Source organism: Cucumis melo, chromosome 5 (genome assembly GCF_025177605.1).
Source record: "Cucumis melo cultivar AY chromosome 5, USDA_Cmelo_AY_1.0, whole genome shotgun sequence".
Lineage (NCBI taxonomy): Eukaryota > Viridiplantae > Streptophyta > Magnoliopsida > Cucurbitales > Cucurbitaceae > Cucumis > Cucumis melo.
The window spans coordinates 9224690-9249614 of record NC_066861.1 but is presented as its reverse complement, the minus strand read 5'-3'; the positions used below and the strand labels follow the sequence as shown (position 1 = coordinate 9249614).

Here is a 24925-nt window from a genome sequence, read left to right as displayed (position 1 = left end):
AACTTGTCTACAAAAAGTAGGGCCAACCTTCTAATACAAGAACCTAAATTAAGAAATATTATAGGTAAATGACCTAATTTTTACACGTATTTTCTTTTCGATTTGACCACTTTGTAGAAAGGTCAAGTTCAACCTCGACTAGGGGTATCTAAAAAAATAGTAACCCAACCAACTTGGGTTACCCAACCAAACTATATGGGTTGGGTTGAGTTGGAAATTTGAAAAAGAAAAAGGGCCAGGTAGCTAGGTTGTGCAAGTCAAGCGTCGGGTTGACTATATATATAAAAAATCAAAAATCAAATCTAAAACCAAGCCTAAAATGTAAACCCAGTCATTTCATCTTCACTTTGTTGGTTATGTCCTTTGGTGCCCCCTCCTTCATCTCGTGTGGCTCTTCTTATTTCCTCCCTCTCCGTCGTCCACCTCCCCCCCCCCCCCAGATTTCTTTTTGTGTTTACCTTCTTTCTTTCCGGCCCCCTACCTCCTCCTTCATCTCTGTTTGCGCCCCTCCCTTTGTTCGCCCCTCCCCTTAATTTTCTTTGTTCTACCATGCCCTTTGTCCGCCCCCTCCCCCCATCTTAAAAAAATCTACTAATCTCTTTAAATCATTATTTTTTTTCACTCTTACAAGTCACGTAATCACTCTCTATAATTGTAGATTTAAGTACAAGTATGTGCTTCATCTTGAGGAGACCTAGGTGATAAACTTAGAGGTTGTAAAGTCTCGTGTTTGGTATCTCTTATATTTCTAATGTTACTCATGCTTTTCTTTTAAGTCAATCGAGCCTTTTCTTTCTTTGGACTCCTTTGAGTCCCTTGAGTCTTTTGGTTTTCTTTTTACATTTTTTCAGATATCTCCACTACAAGAAATAGGGAATCTCCAAATGCATAAAGTCGTCGGGATATGTACTAAAATACGTCAGGAATTGTTCTCCCACGACTAAACTGTCGTCAGGAATGTGGTCAGGAAAACCACGTCGAGAGAGAAATTCCCAATGCTTAGAATGCATGGCATGGGGAATTGATCGATCTTGATGCACAATAGTACAGTGTCAAACTTCCAATGCCTAAATGGTGTGCATCGGGAATTTATGACTCTTGATGCATTCGATTTAGGCATCAGGAGTGATCCATTCCTGACAACGTATTTGTGCATCTAGAAGAGCCACAATGCTTGACGATAAGTGAAAGGGTCAGAAATTGTGGAGTTTCAACTCCCACTGACATGCGTCGAGAATTGTTACTTTTTTTTTACCAATTAATAATATTTTGATTCTATTTTTTGGGGTGTAATATGTGGTATTCCTTTTTCAGTTATGATTCAATCTAAAATTCAATAAAATAGTCAAACAAAACGTTATGAATTAATAACTACACTAAAATACGAAAGTTCGATTTACAAAATTAGAACATATTTCATAAAGAGAGAGAGTGAGAGAGTTTGCATAGAGAATTAGAACATGATTGCATGGTTTACAATGTGCATTTGAAATAATAAATATATTTATAAAAAAAACATCATCTTCAAATAAGTTCACGCCTACAATCACATAAAGTAAAAATACATTGTTTAAACTTCAAATCAATCAAGATGGATGCCAATAACAAAAACTTTTTCAGTAACAATAATCAATCCACCTCAATCACATTTGAGAACTCCTCTTATTCTAGGTGAACCCCATAACAATAATAAAAATAATCCTGATTAAACAAACAATTAAACAACCCTAATAAAGCTAAACATATTTTTGCTTGGAAACACTACTACAAAAACATACTCTCTTGACGATTTTAAACTGTCAAGAATGATTATTCTTGACGGTTTTAAAACCGTCGTTGAATCCAGTGTCAAGAAAGACAAAGTTCTTGACGGTTGGCAAAAACGTCAAGAATAGTGAACGTTGACAGTTTATGACCGTCAAGTATTCAATTTTTCATGACAGTTTAAAACCGTCAAGAGTATAAGTGTTCATGACAGTTTAAAATCGTCAAGAATATGAGTATCCATGACAAAACCGTCAAGAGTGCTTTTTCATGACATTTAATAACCGTCAAGAAAGTGATTGTTTATGACATTTAAAAACCGTCATCAAATATAATTGTTCCATTTGTCTTGTATAGTGGTCCAACAATTGTTCCATAAATACATATATAAGCGACAATATTCATCAAATATAAAACCTTTCACCACATCATTTCCAAGACTTTGCAAATATTTCTATCATTTACAAAATCCATATACAATTTGATCATAGTTTCAGAATGGCTACAACAACAAAGTTTTAGAACAATTCAACTCTTATAAACGATTCACCTATCATCCATATGAACAATTCACCTATAAATAAATAACCTATCAACAAAGTTTCAAAATGACTACTACAACAAAGTCTCAAAAGTATACCAATCAACCCCCTCCATATGAACAATTCAAAGAATCAGCCCCCTCCCTATGAAAAGACCCTTCATGTTTGCTGTTTAATTTCTTCCCTCTTTCTTTCCTGCAGAATAGAACAACAGTTAACAAACAAAAACAAACCTCCCAGAAAGTTGCAAAATTTTTCCATCATTTGAGTAAGGATCATAATACAGTATTAGAATTAGATCAACAAAAAGAAGTAAATTTCCAAGTTTGAAGTTTTCCTAACAACAAATAAAAGGGCATTCTAATAACAAATAATAATAAATAAGTAAATAAATAAATAAAACACAAACAATAAGAAATATCAACGGAAAGAAAACCTAAGGTCTAAGGAATATGCCTTCTTCTCAGCTTCCAGCATTTCACGGAAGTTATTCACTGAGTGCGGTAAAGCTCTAACCACATGGTTCCTATTCCAAAATGATGCAAATTTATATCTGACCCTACCTGGAAATGGAATAAGAAAGTGAGGAAAGATAATGAAGTATCTAGATGCATAATCAAGATTTACAATCGAAAAGACACATTTCATGTACTTCTAATAATATTTTCGTAGATCACAATCCAACCACCACTAGGGAGCTTACAAATTAGAAACAACAGTTTCATTAAGGAAATTTGAAATTGACAAGCTTGAAATATGTAATTTCAACTCATATTTTGTGACATAATGAGGTTTCTGTCAAGTATACAAAGGTACTAACCATCAGGATTTTCCAACGGAGGTACACCATGCCCACTAGCACCCATACGAAGAATAATTGCTACAACAGGATTGCATGTTGAGTCCTTCGTATTTTCAATCAAAAGAGATTCTGTCATATACACACAATAATTCTTATAAGAACTTCAAAAAGGGAATGATTAATGTGATATGATTAACAAGATTCAAAAAGGGAAGAACTTCGGAATAAAGATATAGAAACTCGTTTGTGCAAACAAACTTGCAACATTGAAGTCCAATAAGGATGGATCAAAAGTAGAAATAAACTCATTATAACCCAAACAATGGGTATAAAAAGAAAACAATGATTCACCCATATCTCATCCACAAATTAGAAATCAATATTCAATTACTTGAATCAAAAAGGGGATATGGTTTTGGATTAGGGATACTTGCAACTGTGCGATTGAGCAAAGCATTATTTGAACAATATTTCATACCTCTCATGCTACAATACAAAACATGAAATTTGTCCTATCGCAGCACCCCTTTCCAGGACCAGAAGAAATAAAACCCATGGATGTGGAAAGCACCAAAACCTTTAAATTGCTAGCTGAATACAAGGAACCATGGTTGCGTAAAGGAATATTTTAAAGTATTGCAACATTATTACCTTGACCATCTCAAAATAAGTATATAACAACAGCAGATCTTCCCGAAGCATCCTTTTGACTAGATTTCTATACAGAAAGTGAAAGTCAAATTACAAATGAGTAACACATAATATAGGCATACGATGCGTTATCAAGCTCTTGATACGAACAATGTTGTATCCCCATTCAGAGGGAGTTAGCTTAAACTCGAGAGCAGGCCTAATAATAATAACAGAATAAACAATAGAAACTACTTGTAGATATATTCTACTATAACAGCAAACCAGATACTCAGTAATACAAGGGCAACCAAAGAAGAAAATGATTGAACAAAAAGACTAAGGATGCCTAGTGATGCTTAATCTCAGCTTTCTTGCACCCAAGCTTATAACAATGACATTGATTAGAGACTGAGATACACTAAAAGATTCATTGTCGACCTTCGTTCACCTAATCCAGTATAAGCCCTAAGACAAAATCATTCAAATAAAACCCACTTTACCTAAGACGGTGAAGAATTAAAGAAAATATCAGTTACCTTTTCAGTATTAACAGCTTCTCTCTTGCGCTTTTGCTGAATATCTTCAGAGACCTCAGTCTCTGTGAGAAGACGATGAGCATGAAATTAAATAAACACATCGCTGGACAGAAAAAAACGCAAAGAAACAACTAAACAAACCTTGAGATCGAGAGGAAGTAAAGGACATTAACTTGCAGAGTTTAGAAGGCAGAGTATCGGCTTGGGAAGTGTCAGGCGGCGACGTCCAGTGGTGCGGCGTCCAGCGGTGCAACGTCCAACAGTGCGGCGTCTAGTGGTGTGGCGTACAGCACGGAGCAGCGATGTCATGAGCGGTGGCGTACGACATGAGCGACGGAGGAGCGGCAGCATCTTCCAGGGAGAGAGCACAATGAGATTGGAGATGGAGGCGTGAGATATGTGAGATGGAGGCGGGGAAAATGAAAAGGGTTAGAGGGAAAGTTTTATAAATTAAATTTATTTTAATAAATTGTTTTATTAAAATAATTTTCAATAAGTTTATTTTATTACATTTATTTTGTGGGTGGGGAATTGTGTGGGAAAATAGGGAAAGGGAAATCGGGGGTTTAGGTTTTTTTAAAAAAATGAATTTATTTTTTTATTTCAAAAGTAAAAAGAAATTAGGTTTTTTTTAAAAAAAAATTATGTTTTTATTTTTTTCAATTATTTAGTAATTCTTGACGTTTCTGAAACGTCAAGAAGAAAATCCTCTTACTTGACGTTTTAAAAATGTCAAGAAATTTTAAAATTACTCCTCTTCGCATTTCATAAAATTTCTTGACGTTTTAAAACATCAAGAATTTAATCGATATTACTTGACGTTTTTAAAACGTCAAGGATAACTACATATTATTTGAAATTTTGAAAAACGTCAAGAATGTCAACTTTATAAAAATTCTTGACGTTTTAAAAACGTCAAGAATTTAGAAGATAATCCTTGACAGTTTATAACCGTCAAAAAAAGGTTCATATTTCTTGACGGTTTAAAACCGTCAAGAAAGCTAAAAATTGCCTACCCTCCGCCTTTTCATAAAAATTCTTGACTGTTTTCCTATTAAACCACCCATTTCTTGACGTTTTTTCCAAAAACCGTCAAGAAAATAAAATGCAACCGTCAAGAAAGCCTCTTTTTCTAGTAGTGAAATATTAATCAAAGATCAAGAAGAAATGAGAACTTATTCTTAACTTCAAGATTTCAAACTCTCCATAATCTAATTGATCAAACTATATTGAAAGTCCTAAACATGCATTCTAACACAAAAATATAAAGAAAAGCATAAAGTTTAAGAGATAACACTCTATGAGAAATTTCATTCAAATTCAAGTTGCATCCAAAATGTGAAAACTACAACCTATCTATACTAATTAAAAATGTTATATGAAATGACACAACATTTAATTTTATGTCTTTTCAACTACAGCAATAAATGAAAATATATAACATTAAATAAGTACATAATGCGTGAAAGAACACAACATGTAATTTTATGCCCTTTCAACTACAATAATAAATGAAAATACATAACATTAAATAAGTACATAATACATTAAAGATGTTTAATAAATCTGAATTTATAGATTCATTGTGACTTTTGGTTGTCTAAAAGACTCTTGAAGTTCCAGTTATTGCAAGTTGTCATTAAAGGCTAAAAATTTAGCTTGAAAGTTACTCGTTCTATATTTCAGCTAATCAATGTCAATTATTTGCTTATCAGTACATAAGGGCTTGTATACCTTTAGAGTAGATATAAATTTGTTGCTTCAATTTTTAGGTTATATCTTTTTATCCGGATGGTTGTTTTGGGCAAATGATCGATCATTTTCTTCGCTTTTTTGTCCTCTATCCATCTACAGTATTAGTATTTAGGTTTGATTTCAGCATATCTCTTTAATCAAGCAAAAACAATGTAGGTCTCTATATTTTCCACCGTAATGGAAAGGTAAGATTTTTGTTCTTTCTAGTTTTGAGGATTTTTTAGGAATTTGTTGTATTTTTGGAGTATTTTGATAATATGATTGATATTTCCTCTTTATGGATTATATCGCTCTTGATTTATTGATTATTACTAATCACATTTTGTTATCATTGATTGAAAGTCGATGCTTGATTTCGCAATCCAATGCTTTAGACTAATATGTGACATATAATTGTGTGTTAATTTGCAACAAACAATAGGTTAGATAGACTTGTGATTTGTGATCGACAACAAAGAGCATTGTTCTATTGACCTAGGAAAAACCATATAAAATTTCTAATTAGGCTTTCTTAATTAGAAATTTATCCCTAAAGCGTAATGTGATTAGTTAAATTGATTAGAATGCTTCCCAATCTAATTAAACTGACTATTTAGAACCATTAATTAGCTTTTCTAATCAATCAGGCTAGGTAGAGGTGATTCAATGATCAAAATTACATTGAGTACTTTCATTCCTCCTAGCTAGATTGTTCTAATTGATTGCATTTCTATCTTTATTTTTCTTGCACTTTATTCATTTGAATCTCAAACCACACCAAACTCATCCCCTATCACCATCTAAATAATTAACTTTGAGATACTAATCTTCGTGCTTTTCTATGAATCGATCTGGTGTGTCACTTGTACTACTTAGTAGTATAAGTAGTATTGATCAGTATAATATAAATTTTATTTGATTGGTCATTTACATGCGATCGTAAAAAAGTTACATCAGGTGTTAAGAACCGCAACCGAGTGTAATCATCACTTTTAATCCAATCAACTAAAGACGATTAGTTGGCAAAGGCGAAAAGTTTTGTGACAATATTGCGACTTGAAGAAAACTGCTACAAGAAAAGACAGATAGCTTTAAACATAGGCTCACGCAATTGTTCATAAAGAAGCCTGAATTGGAAGCAGAACTAAAAATTGTGCGTGTAGAGACCAACTTAACTTCCAAGAATGACAAAGACCTAAAGAAAAAGTAACTGGAGATTATGAAGGCTTAGGGAGATACTGACAAACTCCCATATACCCCTACTGTTCGTGATGCCGTCAAAATGTTATCATTACTGTGCTTTTGAAAGCGTGCATGAGAAGTTGAAGAATTTCACATGAACTACTTGATTCAAAACCTCTTTTATTTAGCTTTTTTTGTTAGTCTACCTCACAAGACAAAAATATTATAATTAGACTTTCATCCTTTGTTTTGCTCTTCAAGCTTATTTTTTAGATTGAGTGTAATTTGTCACTGTTTATGTTTTAACTGTGAATGAGGGATGGATTGAGACTTGTCTAACTTGTTTTAGAGCCTTGAATGAGGTTTTTGTTTGTTTGGTTGACCAATTTCCTTATTTGGGAGTTATTAGAGAGGCAAGTTTTGAACTTTGTATGTTTGGTTGAACTTAGTTGAATGTTTGCATGAGTGTTAGTTAGAATTTTAACGATTGTTCAAGCTTAGTGAACTTGGATGTGAGTACAAACAAGGGGTGGGTTGAGACTTGTCTAACTTGTTTTGGAGCCTTGAATGAGGTTTTTTTTTTTTTTTTTTTTTTTTGTTTGGTTGACTGATTTCTTTATTTTTTGATGTTTGTGAGGGCCAAGTTAAACTTCGTACATTTGGTTGAACTAAGTTAAACATTACAATGCATGAGTGTTGGTTGGATTTTAAAAGTTGTCTGAGCTTAGTGAACTTTAGGATGTTTAAGTGTGAATGAGAGACGGGTTGGGACTTGTCTAGCTTGTTTTGGAGCCTTGAATGAAGTTCTTGTTTGTTTGGTTGACCAGTTTCCTTATTTGAATGTTTGTGAGGACGGGTTAAACTGAGTGTGTTTGGTTGAACTATGTTAACATTACGATGCATAGATGTTAGTTGGATCTTAACACTTGTTTGAGCTAACTGAACCTTAGGTTATTTTGTGGGTAGGTGAACAAATGTTTGGATATGTTTATTGGACATTATTTAGGCATACCATTTCTGTAGAACATTTTGCAAACTTTAAAAAGAAAAATCATTATAAAGAATACTACATATATAAACAAAATTTGTTCAAGGATTTCATTATTTATGAAATCTTTTGGTTCGATTTATATTCATCTCAATTTTAGGTTATTACTGTGAGAATTAAAAAAAAAATTAATCGAATAAAATAAGAAAAACATAATAATTTGAATAAAGATCTTCTAAGCATTGAGAGATCATCCCAAATTGGTTTGAGGGAAGAAACTCTCAATGGTAGAACTATTGTAGGGAGTTAGGAGCATCTCTTGACATTATGGTATACAACATCAAGAATAAGTATCTCCCGACAACGTATATGCGCCATCGAAAGTTTTTGGTTTCTCCCAACGGCTACACTTGTACTGTCGGGAAATTATCTCCCAATGGGTCTCCCTATCGAAGCTCCCAATGACCTTATATTCATTGAGAGTTGACAAACTGATGCTCTTTTAGGCTTCTTCTAACGATTTTGGGCATTGGAAGATCAGCTTTTTTTTTCTTTTTTTCTTTTTTTTTTTTTTGTAGTAAACTAAATTCTAATTTTTCTTCGAATTATATGTACCAAATATATAATTTAATCCAACATTTTTTTTTTTTGTGGAAATGCAGACAATTGGTATTCACCTGTAGTGAGATCAAAATGAGGTGTGCATAGAATCATATCAGCTGTCAAGAACTTGGATAATTAAGGGATCTTTTAAGTCTCAGAAACCATAACTTTTTTTAGGGCATCAAACCTTTATTGCAAGAGGCTGCAATTGTTAGTTTGTATGTGTTCTCGAAAGCATCGGTGGTTCCACTCTCTGATCAACAACTTTTTACCAATAATCTCCACATGAACAAACACCATCATAAAAATGATGGAATCGCTTCATATCCCGCAAAATGATCTCCCTCTTAGTCAGTTTACTGGTATATTTCATGAAAGAATGGCAATCCACACAAACTCTAAGGTTTTTCACTATCCTAACAGTCGTTCCTGGCCTCGTACTGAGGATCCCGAAAGCAAGTGCCAACTTCTCACTGTGATATCCCAATGCTTCTTCCTTTTCTTCCTCTTCAATATTGTGAAGTACACACTCAATTTCTTTCGTGTATCCCTTTTCTCTCGCACTTGCACTTATCTCATCTAACATTGAGTATATCTCTACAGCACGGCTGTGAGTGTTATCTCCAGCCACAAATCTATGTAATTTATGATCCACTTCAATAAAGCTCCATCCTGGATCTTTGTGTGCACCGCTATCTCGCATAGAAACTCTCACTCTCTCTGCATCGTCCCATCTCCCTACTGAAGCATATGCGTTTGACAAAAATACATAACTCCCCGGATGCTTGGGTTCAAGCTGAAGAAGTTTTTCGGATGCTAGTTCTGCCATTTCAACATTCTTATGAGCCCTACAAGCACAAAATAGAGCACCCCACACCACAAAATCAGGAGTTATGGGCATCGCACGTATGAACTTTAGAGCTTCATCTAGTCTACCCGCCCTGCCTAGCATGTCTACAACCAGTGTGTAATGCTTCATAGAAGGTTCAATCAAGTAGCTGCGCCTCATACTGTCGAAAAACTTAAGTCCTTCGTTTACTTGTCCAGAATGGGAGCATGCGTTAAGAACAGCAAGAAAGACCACACTATCTGGCTTTGTTCCTGCAAACATGCTAACGTTTGAGTTTATAACGAAATATGAAATTCAGAGATAACAATCACAATATGAAATCAAACCTGTAAACTTCATCCATTCAAAGTACTGTAAAGCTTTCCTAAAATGTCCATGGATAGCCCAACCCCAGATCATAACACTCCAAATAAGAAGGCCCTTTTCTTTTGTTTCATGAAACACTTTTTCTGCATACTCGATATTTCCACATTTTGCATGCATATCCACTAGAGCAGTTCCAATAACTAAATTTAATTTGAAACCGTTGCCTGAAAGATAATTATGAATGCTTAAACCAGCATCTAAGGCACCAATTTTTGCACAAGCTGAAAGTGCGGAGACAATTGTGTAATCATTTGGCCGCGCTCCTTCTTCAAGCATACAAAAGAAAGTTTCGAGTGCCTTTTGAGGGTCTCCATTCTGTGAAAATCCATTCACCATTGTAGTCCAAGAAACAACATTTTTCTCAGGCATTTTCTCAAACAGTTCCTTTGCTCGACCCATGTCCCCCATTTTCATGAAACCATTAATCAAACTATTCCAAGATCCCGTATCCTTCTTCGGCATTGAGTCGAATAGCTCCGTAGCTTTTACTAAATCCCCCATTCTACAATACCCATGAATAAGAACATTCCAAATCAACACACTTCCATTCTTAACACTCTCAGGACTTTCATCAAACACCTTCAAGGCAGAACCCAACTCCCCAACTTTCACGTACATATCAACCAACGAAACCCTCACAAAAGAATCAAACACAAGACCAAACTTCAAAATCCCACAATGCAAAGCCCTCCCAACGCCACCATTGGAAAGAGCCGCCGCTGATTTCAGCACAAACGGAAAAGTAAGCCTATCAGGGCTAATTTTCCACTTTAGCATCAAAACAAAGAAAGAAATTGAGCTCTCGAACCTGGAATTTTCAGCGAGTCCTCGAATTAACGCATTAAAAAGGTAACTGTTCTTCAACTCGAACCGCTGAAAGATGGAAACGGCATAGTCGACAGCATTTAGCAAAGAACAGGAAGAGATGAACTGGGTCACAACCCGGCTGCTGGAGAAGACGTTGCAGCGATAGAGTTGACCATGGATCTGACGGAGCTTGTGGGTTGAGTTGGATGCATGAATTAGATCGATGAAATGGGTTTCCAGAGATGAAATCCGAAGTGATGACGAAGAAAACATTGAACTGAGAAAAGCGATCCTTGGGTTGAAAAGAACATGGAGATCTTTCATTATGTTACTTCCAGTTCCATTCCTTGGAAGAAGCATAGATTAGAAATGGATTGAAGTAATGAATCTATTGATTTGGGATTTTGAGGCGCTCCAAAACTTTTAATAAGAGCGGGAAACGCGTTAGCTCGCGAACTGGGAGTTGATTGTATTGATTTAATTTGATTCATAGGATTCAATTTTGAGAAATGACACGTAGGCCTTGGCTTTAGCAAAGTTGAGTTGGATTGTCCTGTCTTGATAGTTTTTTGGAAGAAATAAGTGTGTACTTACTTCCATCTCCAATTCTTTCGACCCTCTCCACGTTCTTTTGCCTTTCCTTAACAAAAGTTCTAAGTTTCACTTTTGTTTTGATTCCTAGCTTTGGAGATTGCACAATAGAATTAGGAACCTTTAGAATTAGGAAATTGTCTTAATCTTGAAGAGCAACCGGCAATATGATCAGCACTACATTTGGCCGAAATTATTTTTAGGACAGTGGTTCGTCAAAGCATTATCCTTAACCAACAATTCATTCCACTAAATACAACCGTTTAGATGACAGATATTGTTTCAAGGATATTAAATATATGAAATTTAAATGTCTAACATAATTAATGTAGGTCTTTGCATAAGTAACGTCTGATATATATTTGTGTTCAATTCAATAATTTGTAAAATATAAAATTAAATAATTACTTAAATAATGTTAGTGATTAATTACATTTAACATAAATTAATTTATTGTTAAGTTCATTAGTTATTTGGTTAATAAAATTGAAAAATAAAAGAATATCTCTTGAAAGAGAAATTTTAAACTAATCACAAATTGTTACGTCATTTCTTAAATTAACAATGAAATTTCAAATAGTTGAATTTTGGACAAATTAAAGGATAACATGTGTCTTAAATTAAAATTGAAAATATGAATTGGTTGTTTTCATCACAATGTCGCCAAGTGTTTTCATGACGATAGTTGGATCAAATTAACTATTTTGATCCAATTAAATGTTATTATTTGGGTTGAAGTTCAATTAAGCAAAAAAAAAAATGCTTAATTTATCCCAAATGCTAAATAAGACCAAGTCCACATGGTTAGGCTTAGGGAGCCAAACCCATGGATCAACCAAGCCCTAGCCCACACAACCCACCTAAGAACTTGTAAATAACCTAAGAACTTGTAAATAGATGAGTTCTCTTCATTTGTGAGGTTCAAAAAATTTTATTGAGGCTTAAAGAGAATTCTCCCAACAATCAGAAAACTCCTCAACTTCTGGAGTTGACCACACTCGAAAGTTAAAGTTACAAGCTTTCTTCCAAGCTAAGACCCCAACTTCAATAACATTACGTGTTGTACTTTCACAAATCAAGCATACACATTCAACTGAGTGAGAAATAGAGAATCAAATATTAAAAATCAAACCACATAGCATCAAATCAACACAAACATAATATCAACACAAGTTCAACTCTACGAAACACATTTCTCCAAAAATCTTTTGCGAACAAATTGACACGTTCAGTGGGACATCTCTCTCTCAAAATCCAAATCAACAAACCAACCAATGACATAAAAGAAAATTGCATCTAAAGAAACTGTTGCAAACGAATTCTGCATGGGACTTGACACTCAAAGTCACTCAAAGAGAATAATGCAAGAATAAGGTTTTGTCTTCACAAAGAAAAGTTGGGAACAATTGATGAAATTTTCTAAAGGCATAATTGTTATCGGAGAGAATCATTTGCTCGACAACTCTACTCTTGTTTCTAATCTATCAGAGAAAGAATCACACCTTGAAGTAGGGTCTATCATGATGGTAGATGTAACAACTGAGGCGGTCATGGTAGAGATAAAGAGAAAAATAGATCTTCTAAAGAAAGCTATCAAGGAGCGAGATTATGAAATCATTGCATTGAGAGATCAATGAAGGCTCTCAATGCAAGCTTCTGAAACTTCTAAGTCGAGCCAAACCCCCGCTGTTAGAGCTAATGATGGAGAAAAAGTTGTGCAGCAGGAAAACTAGAAGCAACAATCCATCTTCGTCGCTTCCCTATCAGTTTGACAATTGCAACATATGATCACAAGCACCATAAGGGATCAATATGGAGGAACACCACAAGCTTCTTTTATGTACTTCAAGCCATATACTAAGACAATCGATGACCTGAGAATGTCTTTTGGTTACCAACCTCCAAAGTTTTAATAGTTCGATAAAAAGGGTAATCTGAAGCTACATATTGGCCACTTTCTTGAAACATGTAATAATGCAGGGTCAAGAAGAGACCAACTAGTCATGCAGTTTGTTCAAAGCCCAAAGGAAAATGCCTTCAAGTGGTATGCTGATCTAGAGTCCGAAGTGACTGACAATCGGAAACCATCAAAAAGAAAGTTCTTAAACCGCTTCTATAGCACTAGGCGTATCGTCAACATAATAGAGCTAACAAATACCATGAAGTGGAAGAGAGAGTCAGTCATCGACTACATATATCGATGGAGAGCTTTAAGTCTTGATTGTAAAGATAAACTCAATGAACTTGTCTATAGTGGAGATGTGCACCCAAGGCCTGCACTTGGAGTTTCCCTATATTTTGCAATGTATAAAACCTCGTAAATTGGAAGAATTGACAACTAGCATCCATGATCTGGAGTTGAGCATTGCCAACAGAGGAATGAAGTGAATGACACTAAAAATATCATGAATAGTGTCATAAAAGAATCTATAGTCGTTCATGTGACTCCATTAAAATTTTTCCCTAGAGGAAAGGAAACAAAATTCAAAAAGAAAGATAATTGAGGTGAGAGATATTGACTAACTTTGAAAGAAAGATAGGAAAAAGTTTATCCTTTTCCTAACTCTGATGTTGCAGACATGTTAGAGAAGTTGCTAGAAAAACAACTTATTCAACTGTCAAAATGTAAACGACCGGAAGAAGAAGAAAAAGTAAATGATCCTAACTACTGCAAGTATCATCGAGTAGTTAATCATCCAATTGAAAAGTGTTTCTTGCTGAAAGAGTTGATTCTAAAGTTAGCTCATGAAAAGAAGATTTAGTTGGATATTAATGAGATAGTTTAAATGAATCATGTTGCAGTGTCGATAACTTCAAGTGTTCCACCATTGGTTATGTCTCACGATAAAAAAGAAACATTGATTCAATTTGAGACCTTTGAACCCATTGTTGTTCAATTCCAACAAAAGCTCGTGATTACAGACTTCCAAAAAAAAAATGAGCTTGTTGAAAATGATGACAAAGAATTGATCTTTGTGACTCGTCAAAAGAAAGAAAAGTCAAATTCGACCCAAAATAAGTCGCTTCTCTGAAAATATTACAAAAAGAATAACCAAGAGTCAAATAAAAAGAAACAAAAGGGAATAGAAGCGTAAACCTGTCAAGAAAGCAGACAAAGACTTCCCTTAACCTATATCATCAATAACTTTAGTATAATTCTTCTAAGGAACTTCTTCGATGATTAGTATTAGAAGTCATTACATGTCATGCTGTCAGCATAGTAAAGTTTGACAGTAATCGTATAACTACTAAAGAAAGAGACGATTCAAAGGAAATCGAGCAAATAACTTTTGTATTCAATCGTATCTAACCTTTAACCACTTGATCTTTAGTCTCTCAAAGATTGGGTATAATCACAACAGATGAAGAAAATCAATGTTCAACTTCTACTTCCGCTGGAACTTCAGCTTTCAAAAGGCTAAGTATATCCACATTAAATAAAGATTGGCCTTCAACATCTGTTTTTGATCGTCTAAAGACGACAAGCAATCAACATGAAAGGAAGATGAAAAATTTAAGGACAAAACCACTTCATGAAGAAAACAACAACGAGCAGATTCACAGTTGTGTTTCTTCACTCATGAAGAGAAATTATATTGAAATATATAAAGAAGGTTCTTTGACGGTGAAGCCAAGACTTAATATATTGACCAATTCTATGAGTGAAGAAGCTCAACAAATCCTTGATGAAAATGAGTTGCTAAATATGCAAAGCTCCTTATTAAAAGAGCCTAAACTGCATGGTGCTCTTAGCCCACGTTAGCTTAAAATGTGAATGGACAAAAAAAAAACATAATTGAACTATGTTATGATTTGACACCTATATTATACAAGGTATATAGGCAGATTAAATGAAAATTTAAGTTCAATCATATATATATATATATATATATATATATATATATATATATATATATATAGTTGAACTATGTTACGACTTCATCCCTTTCTTTAAAGGTACGTAAGAAGCTTGAAAGAAACTTTAAGCTCGGTCTAATGACCAAAGAAACAAAAAAAGCTCAAACTACATTATGACTTTATCCTTGTCTTCAAGGGTACATAGGCAACTTAAAGAAATTAAGTTCAGTCCATAAAGTATTATAAAAAGAGTAGGGGTGCCACACATAAATTTAAAGATCATCCCAGTAAAGGATGTTGTTTATCTCCAGTATAAGAGGACACTCCAAATTGAAGAGGGTCATCTCTATTGGGAGCAACACATAAATTTGAAGATCATTCCTACTAGGGTAGGGCAAATTCGAAGATGTTCATTCCTACTAGGGAAACATAACAAATTGGTAGCAAAGCGTTAAGTTCAAAATGTTCATCTTGTTAATGAGGCGATACAATAAGTTGAAGAGACACACACTACTTTGCACGAGACCATATACAAGTTGAAGGCATACGACAAAAGGTTCTTAAAAATCAAGTTTATAACTTTTTTTTTATCATTCCCTTAAAATCAATACTTCATCAAATTCAAGTTCGAAGGATTAAACTTTATTAAAATCAAGAACAAAAGTTGCTACTTCTTCATTTTCAAATTTAGAGGATGTGTCTCAACTTATCCATTATCTCCAAATTCGAGGTTTGCATTGTTGCTTCTTCATCTCCAAGCTCGACGGTAATGTAGTTGCTACTTCATCTCCCAGTTTGAGGTTTGCACTGTTCTTTTTTCCATGTTTAAGTTTGAGGGTTGCATTGTTAGTGGTGTAGCTCTACCTCTCCAAGATAAGGTAGTGGTGGTGGTGGAGCTCTGCCTCTCCAAGATGAGATGGTGGTGTAGCTCCAAAGCTTGATGCACTTCCATCTTCAATCAAAGTTGATCTTCAAGTTTGCTCAAGCTCGACCCTCTCCATCTTCAAGTTCAAGTTTTGTGTGAATTGATCTATCTCCAAAATAAAAAGTCAAAGCTTCCAGCCAGCTTGGTTCACTTTTCCATCTTCGATCAAGGTGGTGGCGTACTCCATATCATGTTTTGTTGGATATAAATGTTGATTGTTGTTGTGTCGTTTCAAACTACTACCTTGCAATCAAAATTCGACATAACTTTGGTGTGCTAAATTGCATAAGTCGGTTACTCCCCAAGGTTAACACAATTTTCCAACTCATGCCTGCATTCATGAGAGTAAGGAATGAAATCAAAAAAAAAAATGTTACCCAAAGAAGAAATCAAAGTTTTTGGAAAGGAAGAAGAACCACACCACACACCAAAATCTTTTCTTCTAAATATCTAAAAAGAATAATGGTTTGATATCTAAATTAAATTTTAGATCTATAACGGTTAGTGTATTGAATATATCATTATAACCATAAACCGGTTACAATATTTATAACCATCAAAATAATAATAATAATGATAGTAATTATTATATTTACAATTATAGTCATTCCCAACATGTTGATGACAAAATTGGGGTGCAATTTCACCTTCTACAAAAAAAATGAGCTATATTAAAAAAATTAATTTACATATATAAAACAAAATTGAAAATATTTACGGTCGTATAACAAAATTAAAAAAAAAACCCATGAAGCTCGTATAACTTGAGTTAATCTTTCATAAATTCCAAATTTGCTCTTGCAGAATTTCTATCTCTTCTTCCAAAATTTATTCCCCTATCATCATCTCTCGTCTTCGACATTATCTTTTTCACAAAGACAATATTTTTTTCCTTATTCTTTTTTTATTATCAAGTATTGTGTCCTTCTTCTTCTTTTTTCTTCTTATTTTTTGATACCCGATCGTGTACCAATATCTAAACGATCAATCGTTCATCCCAGATAGACCACTATCACTAATAGATAAGGATATATTCAAAGCATCGTTTAGATTTGGTACCATATCATTTAGATTTGGCACAAGATCATTTAGATTTGGCACAAGATCATTTAGACTGAGTACAAGATCGTTTAGACTGGGTACAATTTGTACAAAATCATTTAAACTGGGTACAAGATCATTTTTTCGCATGTGTGGTCGATTAATCATGGGGTATTTTTATTATTTCATGTTGTGGGCTTGTGAGTTTTTTTCTTTTTCAAAATTGTTCTATACGGTGTAAATGTTTTCGCGTTTTGTTCTATTTAAAAAAAAACTAAAAAAGTGATGGTGGACAAAAGTTCTAAAATAAAAAGAAGGAAAAAATTGCAAAAACAAATCTTAAAAACAAAGGACTAAAAAAATTTAAAAAGGTATTGCATTTGTTTACTTGGTGTAAAAAAATCTCATATTTGAATTAAGATATTACATCAAATTAAGGAAGTCAAAATCCTACTTTGATTTCAAATTATATTTTTTGAGATTCACACGTCATATAGACGTGCATATATCTCGAAAATGGGTATTTGTTTGTCACGTCATTTCTCAAACTAATGATGAAATTCCAAATAGTTGAAATTTGGACAAATTAAAATATGATAGATGTCTTAAATTGAAATTGAAAATATGAATTGGCAAATTTCGATGACACCAAGTGTTTTCATCAAAATTATTGGATCTAATTAATTATTTTGATCCAATTAAGCGTTATTATTTTGGCTAAAGTTCAATTGAGCCCAAAATAGGCTTAATTTAGGGCTAACAAGAAGAATGACAAAATAGGAGGTTCACTTTCGATAAATGAAAATTTTATTTTTAAATTGAAAAATAACAAAACAGAAAAATTTGAAGAAAAAATTGTTGGAGCAATGTCTTAATGCCCCTACCTAAGTGACAAACTTGATTCCTAAATTCAGTTGTTCAATAAACCTCAAATACCCTATAATTGAATAAAACTCCTCACACACAATTAAAACCTATAAAATTTCTAATTTCCCCTCAAAACCAAAAAATAACACATCAAATCTCCACCTAAGCTCTGCAACCATTTCACATCCCCTTCAATTTGTGCAAAAATTCAAAAGTTTCCATTAATTTCACATTTTTAAACCTTAGGAGATTTTGAAAGGTCTTCACGATTTTGAACCCTAAATCTTTCATTTCCTATCTTCTCTTTCGTGTTTGTTCTACCGAAAAGGATAGTTGCAGAACGATCTTCTATTTCCTATCTTCTCTTTTGCGTTGGTTCCACCAAAAAAGGATCGTTGCATAATGGGTTTAGTCGACTTTCACCGCTTCAAAATCTTCGTCTTCAAAATCTTCATCCCCTAACTTCCTCCACTTCAAAATCTTCAAAAACTTTGTCGTTCTTCATATGTTCCGCTCAAATCGGTAAGTTCTTCAATATATATTTTTCTTGACATTTCTTCTTTTGTTCCTTTGCGCTCTGATTCTTAAGGAAATCTTTGATCAACACCATTAATTTTGGCATGCACAACTTTTTTAACTAGAAATCATTTAATTTTTTAAAAGTTCCTGTTGTCGTGATCTCAAATATTCTGATATTTTGAAAATTGTATAATTATTTTTTTCTTTTTAATTATAGGTTATATTTATAGATACATTTGAGAATACTTATAATTATTTTGTTTATTTAATTATCTTTTTAGATTATATCAACAATATATCAACATATGTTCCCTTTATTTTAGGAACAAGAATCGGGATTTGTTATGTATGTATAGACGTATATTGTTTTTATAAATTGTAGCAAATTTAAAGATGAAAAAAGAGAAGGGAGAAGGCAGAAAAAGAACAAGTGACAGGCTACGAGCCGCATGGATCATTAATTAGTTCGAAGAAATCATTGGCAACGAGGATTTAAACTCTGTCAAGTTCTTCCGATGAGGTATTAATGTATATTTTTAAGAATTACACAGAAGTTATAGAATCTTATAACTTATTGTATAACTAATTATAGTAGAGACCACAAGATACAATGGTGGAGGGGTCGGGAAGCAAGCACAAAGTCCAATAACTTTGAAAAAGAGGGGGAGGAATGAACCTCCAAAGGAAGATTCTACTGTAAAGAAGAAACAGAGGCTAAAAAGCTTGGTAAACTGCTTTATTAGCATTTATTTTCTAACGAGTACAATGAATGTTTTGATGTTGTGCTCTGTGTAGATTTCAAAAAGGCAAGTTTTCAGAAGGAAACGTGAAGAAGAGAAAAAATAAGATATTGAAGAAAAGATATGTGTTGTACATTGTTGTACTTTAATTCATTAAATGTACTGTATTATATAAATTCATAATATAACCTTGACAAACAGGAAAATACTGAAAATGAAGAAGATTGACAAGGAGAACAAGATGAAGATGAAGAAGGCGAAGGGGAGACAGACAGTAGATGAAGAATCCAGTTCATTGACAAAAGAGACGAGTGAACAAAATGAAGTATCAATAGATAATAAAAAGAGAAAAAAGACTATGGAAAACGGAAAGAAAGTGTATATAACATTTAATATAACTGTAAAAAAAATGAATTTTGCTATAAATTTTCTTTTTACAACATAGGTGAAGACTACTAAAAAGGAAGAAAAGGCAAAATAAGATAGAAGATGGAAGGGCAAAGCACCGATGAAACAAGAAAAAATTGAGGTATGTGTGATATGGTATATTGTCGTTTATATGATATAGGGGTAATTACACTGTATTTGTGAATTTTGTTGTATATGATGAAATCCATTCTGGAATATACTAAAACTCGTTTATCAGAATTACAGTGTATTTGTATATTTAATTTGAGTATTATGCATTGTGGAGTATGATACTTCTAATCTTGATAATTACACTGTATGTTTTGAATTCTTCTGTATATGATGCAATCAATTTTGGAAATGGACTGAAATTCATTTATCAAAATTATAGTGTATTCGAGTATTGTGTTTAAAGTGTTATGCATTATGGAGTATGATACTTTGAAGTTTGATAACTTAAGGATTTAGTCTATGATTACACTGTATTTTTTAATTATATTGTATATGATGTAATAAATTCTGGAAATGGACTGAAACTCATTTATCATAATTAAAGTGTATTTGTGTATTATGTCTTGAGTGTTATGCATAATGGGGTATGATACTTTGAAGTTTGTTGATAGTTTTGCATTACTTTGACCTTAAAATTATCTTTGAATTCTGGAAGATGCTGAATGAGATTGTGATTAATTGTAGTGTATTTATTTATTATGATTGTTTGTAACTTATAGTTTTTTACACATCAATATTAGGACTCAGTGAACTTGATGTGCTCTAAATAGAAGAATATCCTTATGGTAGACGACGATGAACTCTTTGACAAGTATCCATGGGGGAGGGTTGCTTTTGACCTTCTAGTGGAGTTCATGAATAGAGTTGTGTGTAGCAAGGGCACACGGAAGTTTCAATGGGAGGCTTTATTTTCCCCATTCTTGCTTGGGCTTACGAGGTAATCCCAACATTGACTACCCCACCCAACTACTTTGTAAGAAGGATTTCAAATGAAGTCCCTAGAATTAGTAATTGGACAGCCGACATACAACCAAAATGGAAGGATCTGAAAAAGAAGGTCTTCGATTCAGCCATGGTATGTAAATCTTCTTATAATAGTTTTAATACTTATAAAATATTTTTTTTCCTTTTTGAAACAGCTTGAAGTGTCCTATATGCTTGCTACACCCAATGAAGTGGGCAGGCCATACTTCGTATCATTCCTCAAGGCAAAAAAAATATATACTCCAAGAAGTAGAAGATGAGCTTAGAAAGAGCCAACACACTAACCGCGTTGCTCATGTGTCACTGAATAGAGGCATGCCCTTTACACATCAGATTGATGGTCTGACAAGGATTGTATAAAAGATTGAAAAAAGCCAAAAGAAATTGGAGGAGAGTATGAACAATATTTTTGAATTTTTTAAATCCCTAGAGTTGAAAATGAATAAAAAGTTTGAAGAACTAGAACAGAAATTGAATAGAATTATAGAAGAAATCAAGAGTTAGCAACCTAGTTCTTCAGGTCCCCAAGGGACTAGCGAATATATAGTAAGAATGTTATATAAACCGAATTTTTCTTTTTTGACAGATTGCACTTCAATATTGTATATACATGTAACAAATTGTTAAAATACACTGTATTTGGAATGCAGGGAGGAAGAGCCTTTGAGGAGAACCTTGACAAGGTAGAAGAGGACCAACAAGAAGAGGAAGAACAAAAAGAAGAAGATGAAGATTTGAACTTGGATTCAAGCAATCCAAAAGTGTTTGAAAAAAAAGACGACGATGAAAACGAAGAAGGAAAGGGAAGCATGGCTGGAAGTCGAAAATAAACTTACGGAGGGCCAGCTGGTGGACAAACTAAATTGCACAAATCAGGAACAACACCAACCACCCAAGGACAAGATGGAGATCACTCACCAATATAAGGTAAAGAAAAAACTGAATATAGCACAACCTGTTCAAAAAGTTTATAATCATCTTAGAAACGAACATGTGTACATAATTGTAATAGGGCACAGATGATACTGAGGAAGAAATGAACAGGCTCATACGGTCAATCGACAAAAAGGTTATATACGATAAAATGAAGAAAAAGAAGAAGATATAATGAAAATAGTTAGTATTGAATGATTGGCATATGTTTGTTATAATGAATGACTATTAGTTTTAAAAAGTGTGGATCCCAATTACAGGGTATTTGTAACTTTGACAACGTGAAATAGCTTCTGTGATAATCAATGATGTGTATATTTTTTTATTATTTACAAACTGGATCTGTTTGTTATCATGAGTGATTTGTAACTTCCGAGAACTGGGTATTTGAATTCTAAAGACTTCATTTGATCTAAAATTTTATGAGTATAGTACTGAATGATTGGCATATGTTTGTTATAATGAAAGACTATTAGTTTAAGAAGTGTGGATCCCAATTATAGGGTATTTATAACTCTAACTTCGTGAAATAGGTTCTGTGATAATTAATGATGTGTATATTTTATTGTTATTTACAAATTGGATCTGTTTGTTATCATGAATCATTTGTAACTTCAGAGAACTGGGTATTTGAATTCTATAGACTTTATTTGATCTGAACTTTAATGAGAAAAGTAATGTGTATGTATACTGTATTTGACATATCGACCCTACTGATGTGAATTTCAATTACGGTATTGAATAATTTTGCTTGTTGGACATGTAGTTTGACTATCCATTCCTTATAACGATGTGAAAATTCGGGTATGAATACTTGCAACAAATCTTCTTATAGTACTAGTAATTAATCCTTGAGAAATACAAAAGTATGCACAAGGTCAATCTTCATTGAATTCAACCACAAGAATAATGAAGAAAGCGCAACCAACCTTTGACAGAACCAAAGACCAACCACAACTGCCAAGGTAATATAATAATTGATATGAATGTTAGATCCACAATTTCGAGAATGATACAGTTAAACTTATTTTTCCTAACAACTTATAAGTTAAAGAAGAGATGCCAAGTGAGGACAGGCTTTCAAATAATCGACGAAAATAATCAAGCAACGAGGGTTATAATAAAACACGTAAGCATATCTCGTACTTCGTATGTAAGTTATAATTTGTTATCCTATTAACGGACTTCGTTTTTTTTTTATAGTTGAACATGACAAAGGAAAAATTGGTAAAGATGGCAGAAGATAGGGAACAACGAATGAAGAGATCAAATGATACCGTATAGAAAGGTTAAGTCAGTGACATTAAAAATATGGATAGATGTTGTAAGAGGGAAAATAGGTCCATCAAACAAAGAGAGAGAATTCATATCCAAATAGGTCATCAATTGATTTGCATCTAAGTCAAGCTTGATAGTTCGGTTTTAAACTTTTTTGTTATGGGGTGTACAAATTATGGACATATTTTTTTGGTCTGTTGGTTTAATTACATTGGATCTATAAATTTGTTTATTCAACTAAATCTATTATTATTTTTAAATATATAAACTTTATGAACTTGTGTTTTAGATATATGAACTTTATGAACTTATGTGTAGATGTATGAACTTTATGAATGTATTTGTGAAAGAGGTGTGTAAGATACACTGTGATTCCCAAATCAGTGCAATATTCTAAACTTTTAAATAAATTAAAATACACTATATTTGTGTCAATATCATATTACAACTTATATGTACAACTTATTTATATTGTAGTAAGTATCATATAACTCGTTCAAAATAACCAATATACTAGATTTACAAATAAAAGAAATACTTCGAAAGGCAACTGTGGTTACAAAGTATACATAATATATCTTGACCCTATATGGTAATACATGTCATGACTTTTATATTAAGATGACCTCAATGCATCTAGTTTGAAAAGAACTATACTTAGTTAAAAATGAAGAACCTACAATATAGTATATTTGCAAGGTTAACATACCTAAGTCGCTGTAAAAATATTAGAACTGCTTTGTATTTCAATGAACAAAAGATCAATTTTATTCAAACCAATCATTCAACCCCAGTGATAACAGAGAACACTTTGAATAATAGACAATTTCAAAAAAAATAAAAATAAAGTACTTAAAAATAAAAACTAATAACTATGAAAATTACTAAAACAATAACTTAATGTTGAATAGGTTCTTTACAAGACCTACAATTGTGGCCTCCTTGACCACGCCTGCTGCAACGAATAGTCGCTTTTTTCTCTAAAAAATAAAACCTTTTTTTTCAGTCTTCCAGCTGGACGCTTAACTTGCAGTGAAAATATTCCATCATTGCCACCTTGGTACATATTTCTAATTTGGTTTACACTACCAATAGGATGTGTACCCTTCCTGTACAAATTTATCAAATTTGATAACATAGAAAAATTTATCGGTGTACAAATGCAGATTAAGGTTTCTTGCAGACAGTGCAATACATGCAGGTGAACAAAGGATCAGATCAAAGTCCCATTGACGACATGAGCATGTGCAATCTAAAATGTTGACTGTATATCGTTCCTTACGATGGTGGACTTCAAATTCATGTTGGTTACAAGATATATCTGTCAAATCATTAAAAAAAATGTCATTTACAAATAAGTGTATGCATAATTATTGCATTTATTATAAGAATATCAAAAAACTTACACTCATTGAGCAACTTTTCCCTTAAAGCTTCTCAATCTTCTGCATATATTGAAAGCTCCGTGCGTTGGAAATTCCATTTGGTACGACATTCGTAGAACCATTTTTGAACCAAACTACGAATTGATTCTAGAAGTCCAATTACAGACAATTCTTATGATTCTTTTAGAGTACAATTCATATTTTTAAAGATGTTGGTTGTAATAACCTAGTATCTTTTTCTCCTAAAAAATGCCCTAGCCCACCTATGTCTTCCAACAGCTTCCAACTCATGTCTAATTAATGGAGAGAGAAGATTGAGTTATCTCATGTAGTACTCAAACTCCAATGGGGTATAAGCTCTAGCACATTTATGGAACGAGTGTTGAATAGGAAGCAATTTATGGTTCTTTTTCAAGTTCTTGTACAAATGGAAAGCACATAATTCATGTTTAGTTGTTTCGTAAACACCATTAAAACTATTTTCTGTACTTTTGTAAGCATCAGACATAATTACCATTTCACATTATGTTCTCCAAAAGTAGCTTTAAGATTACGAATAAACCATGCCCATGACAAG

General features: G+C 33.2%; 1 protein-coding gene and 1 long non-coding RNA gene across 11 annotated transcripts; one reads left to right on the top strand and one right to left on the bottom strand.

Moving 5' to 3' along the window:
- Positions 1 to 8864: 8864 nt before the first annotated feature.
- Positions 8865 to 11400, bottom strand: LOC103496955 (pentatricopeptide repeat-containing protein At1g04840). The gene is made up of 2 exons (XM_008459004.3): positions 9961 to 11400; positions 8865 to 9885 (listed from the first exon to the last, which is right to left on the bottom strand). Exons 1-2 carry the CDS (start codon positions 11165 to 11167, stop codon positions 9053 to 9055), a joined length of 2040 nt encoding a protein of 679 aa, XP_008457226.1. The 5' UTR covers positions 11168 to 11400; the 3' UTR covers positions 8865 to 9052.
- A 6845-nt stretch (positions 11401 to 18245) lies between these two features.
- Positions 18246 to 22021, top strand: LOC127149283 (uncharacterized). Of its 10 annotated transcripts, none has more exons than XR_007820686.1 (7): positions 18246 to 18611; positions 18991 to 19128; positions 19204 to 19334; positions 19550 to 19877; positions 20509 to 20705; positions 20908 to 21146; positions 21403 to 22021. It is a non-coding gene; the product is annotated as an uncharacterized LOC127149283 (long non-coding RNA). The 10 variants fall into 10 exon arrangements; XR_007820689.1 differs by having other exon boundaries at positions 19404 to 19877; XR_007820690.1 differs by having other exon boundaries at positions 19201 to 19334; positions 19404 to 19877.
- The last annotated feature ends 2904 nt before the right edge of the window (positions 22022 to 24925 follow it).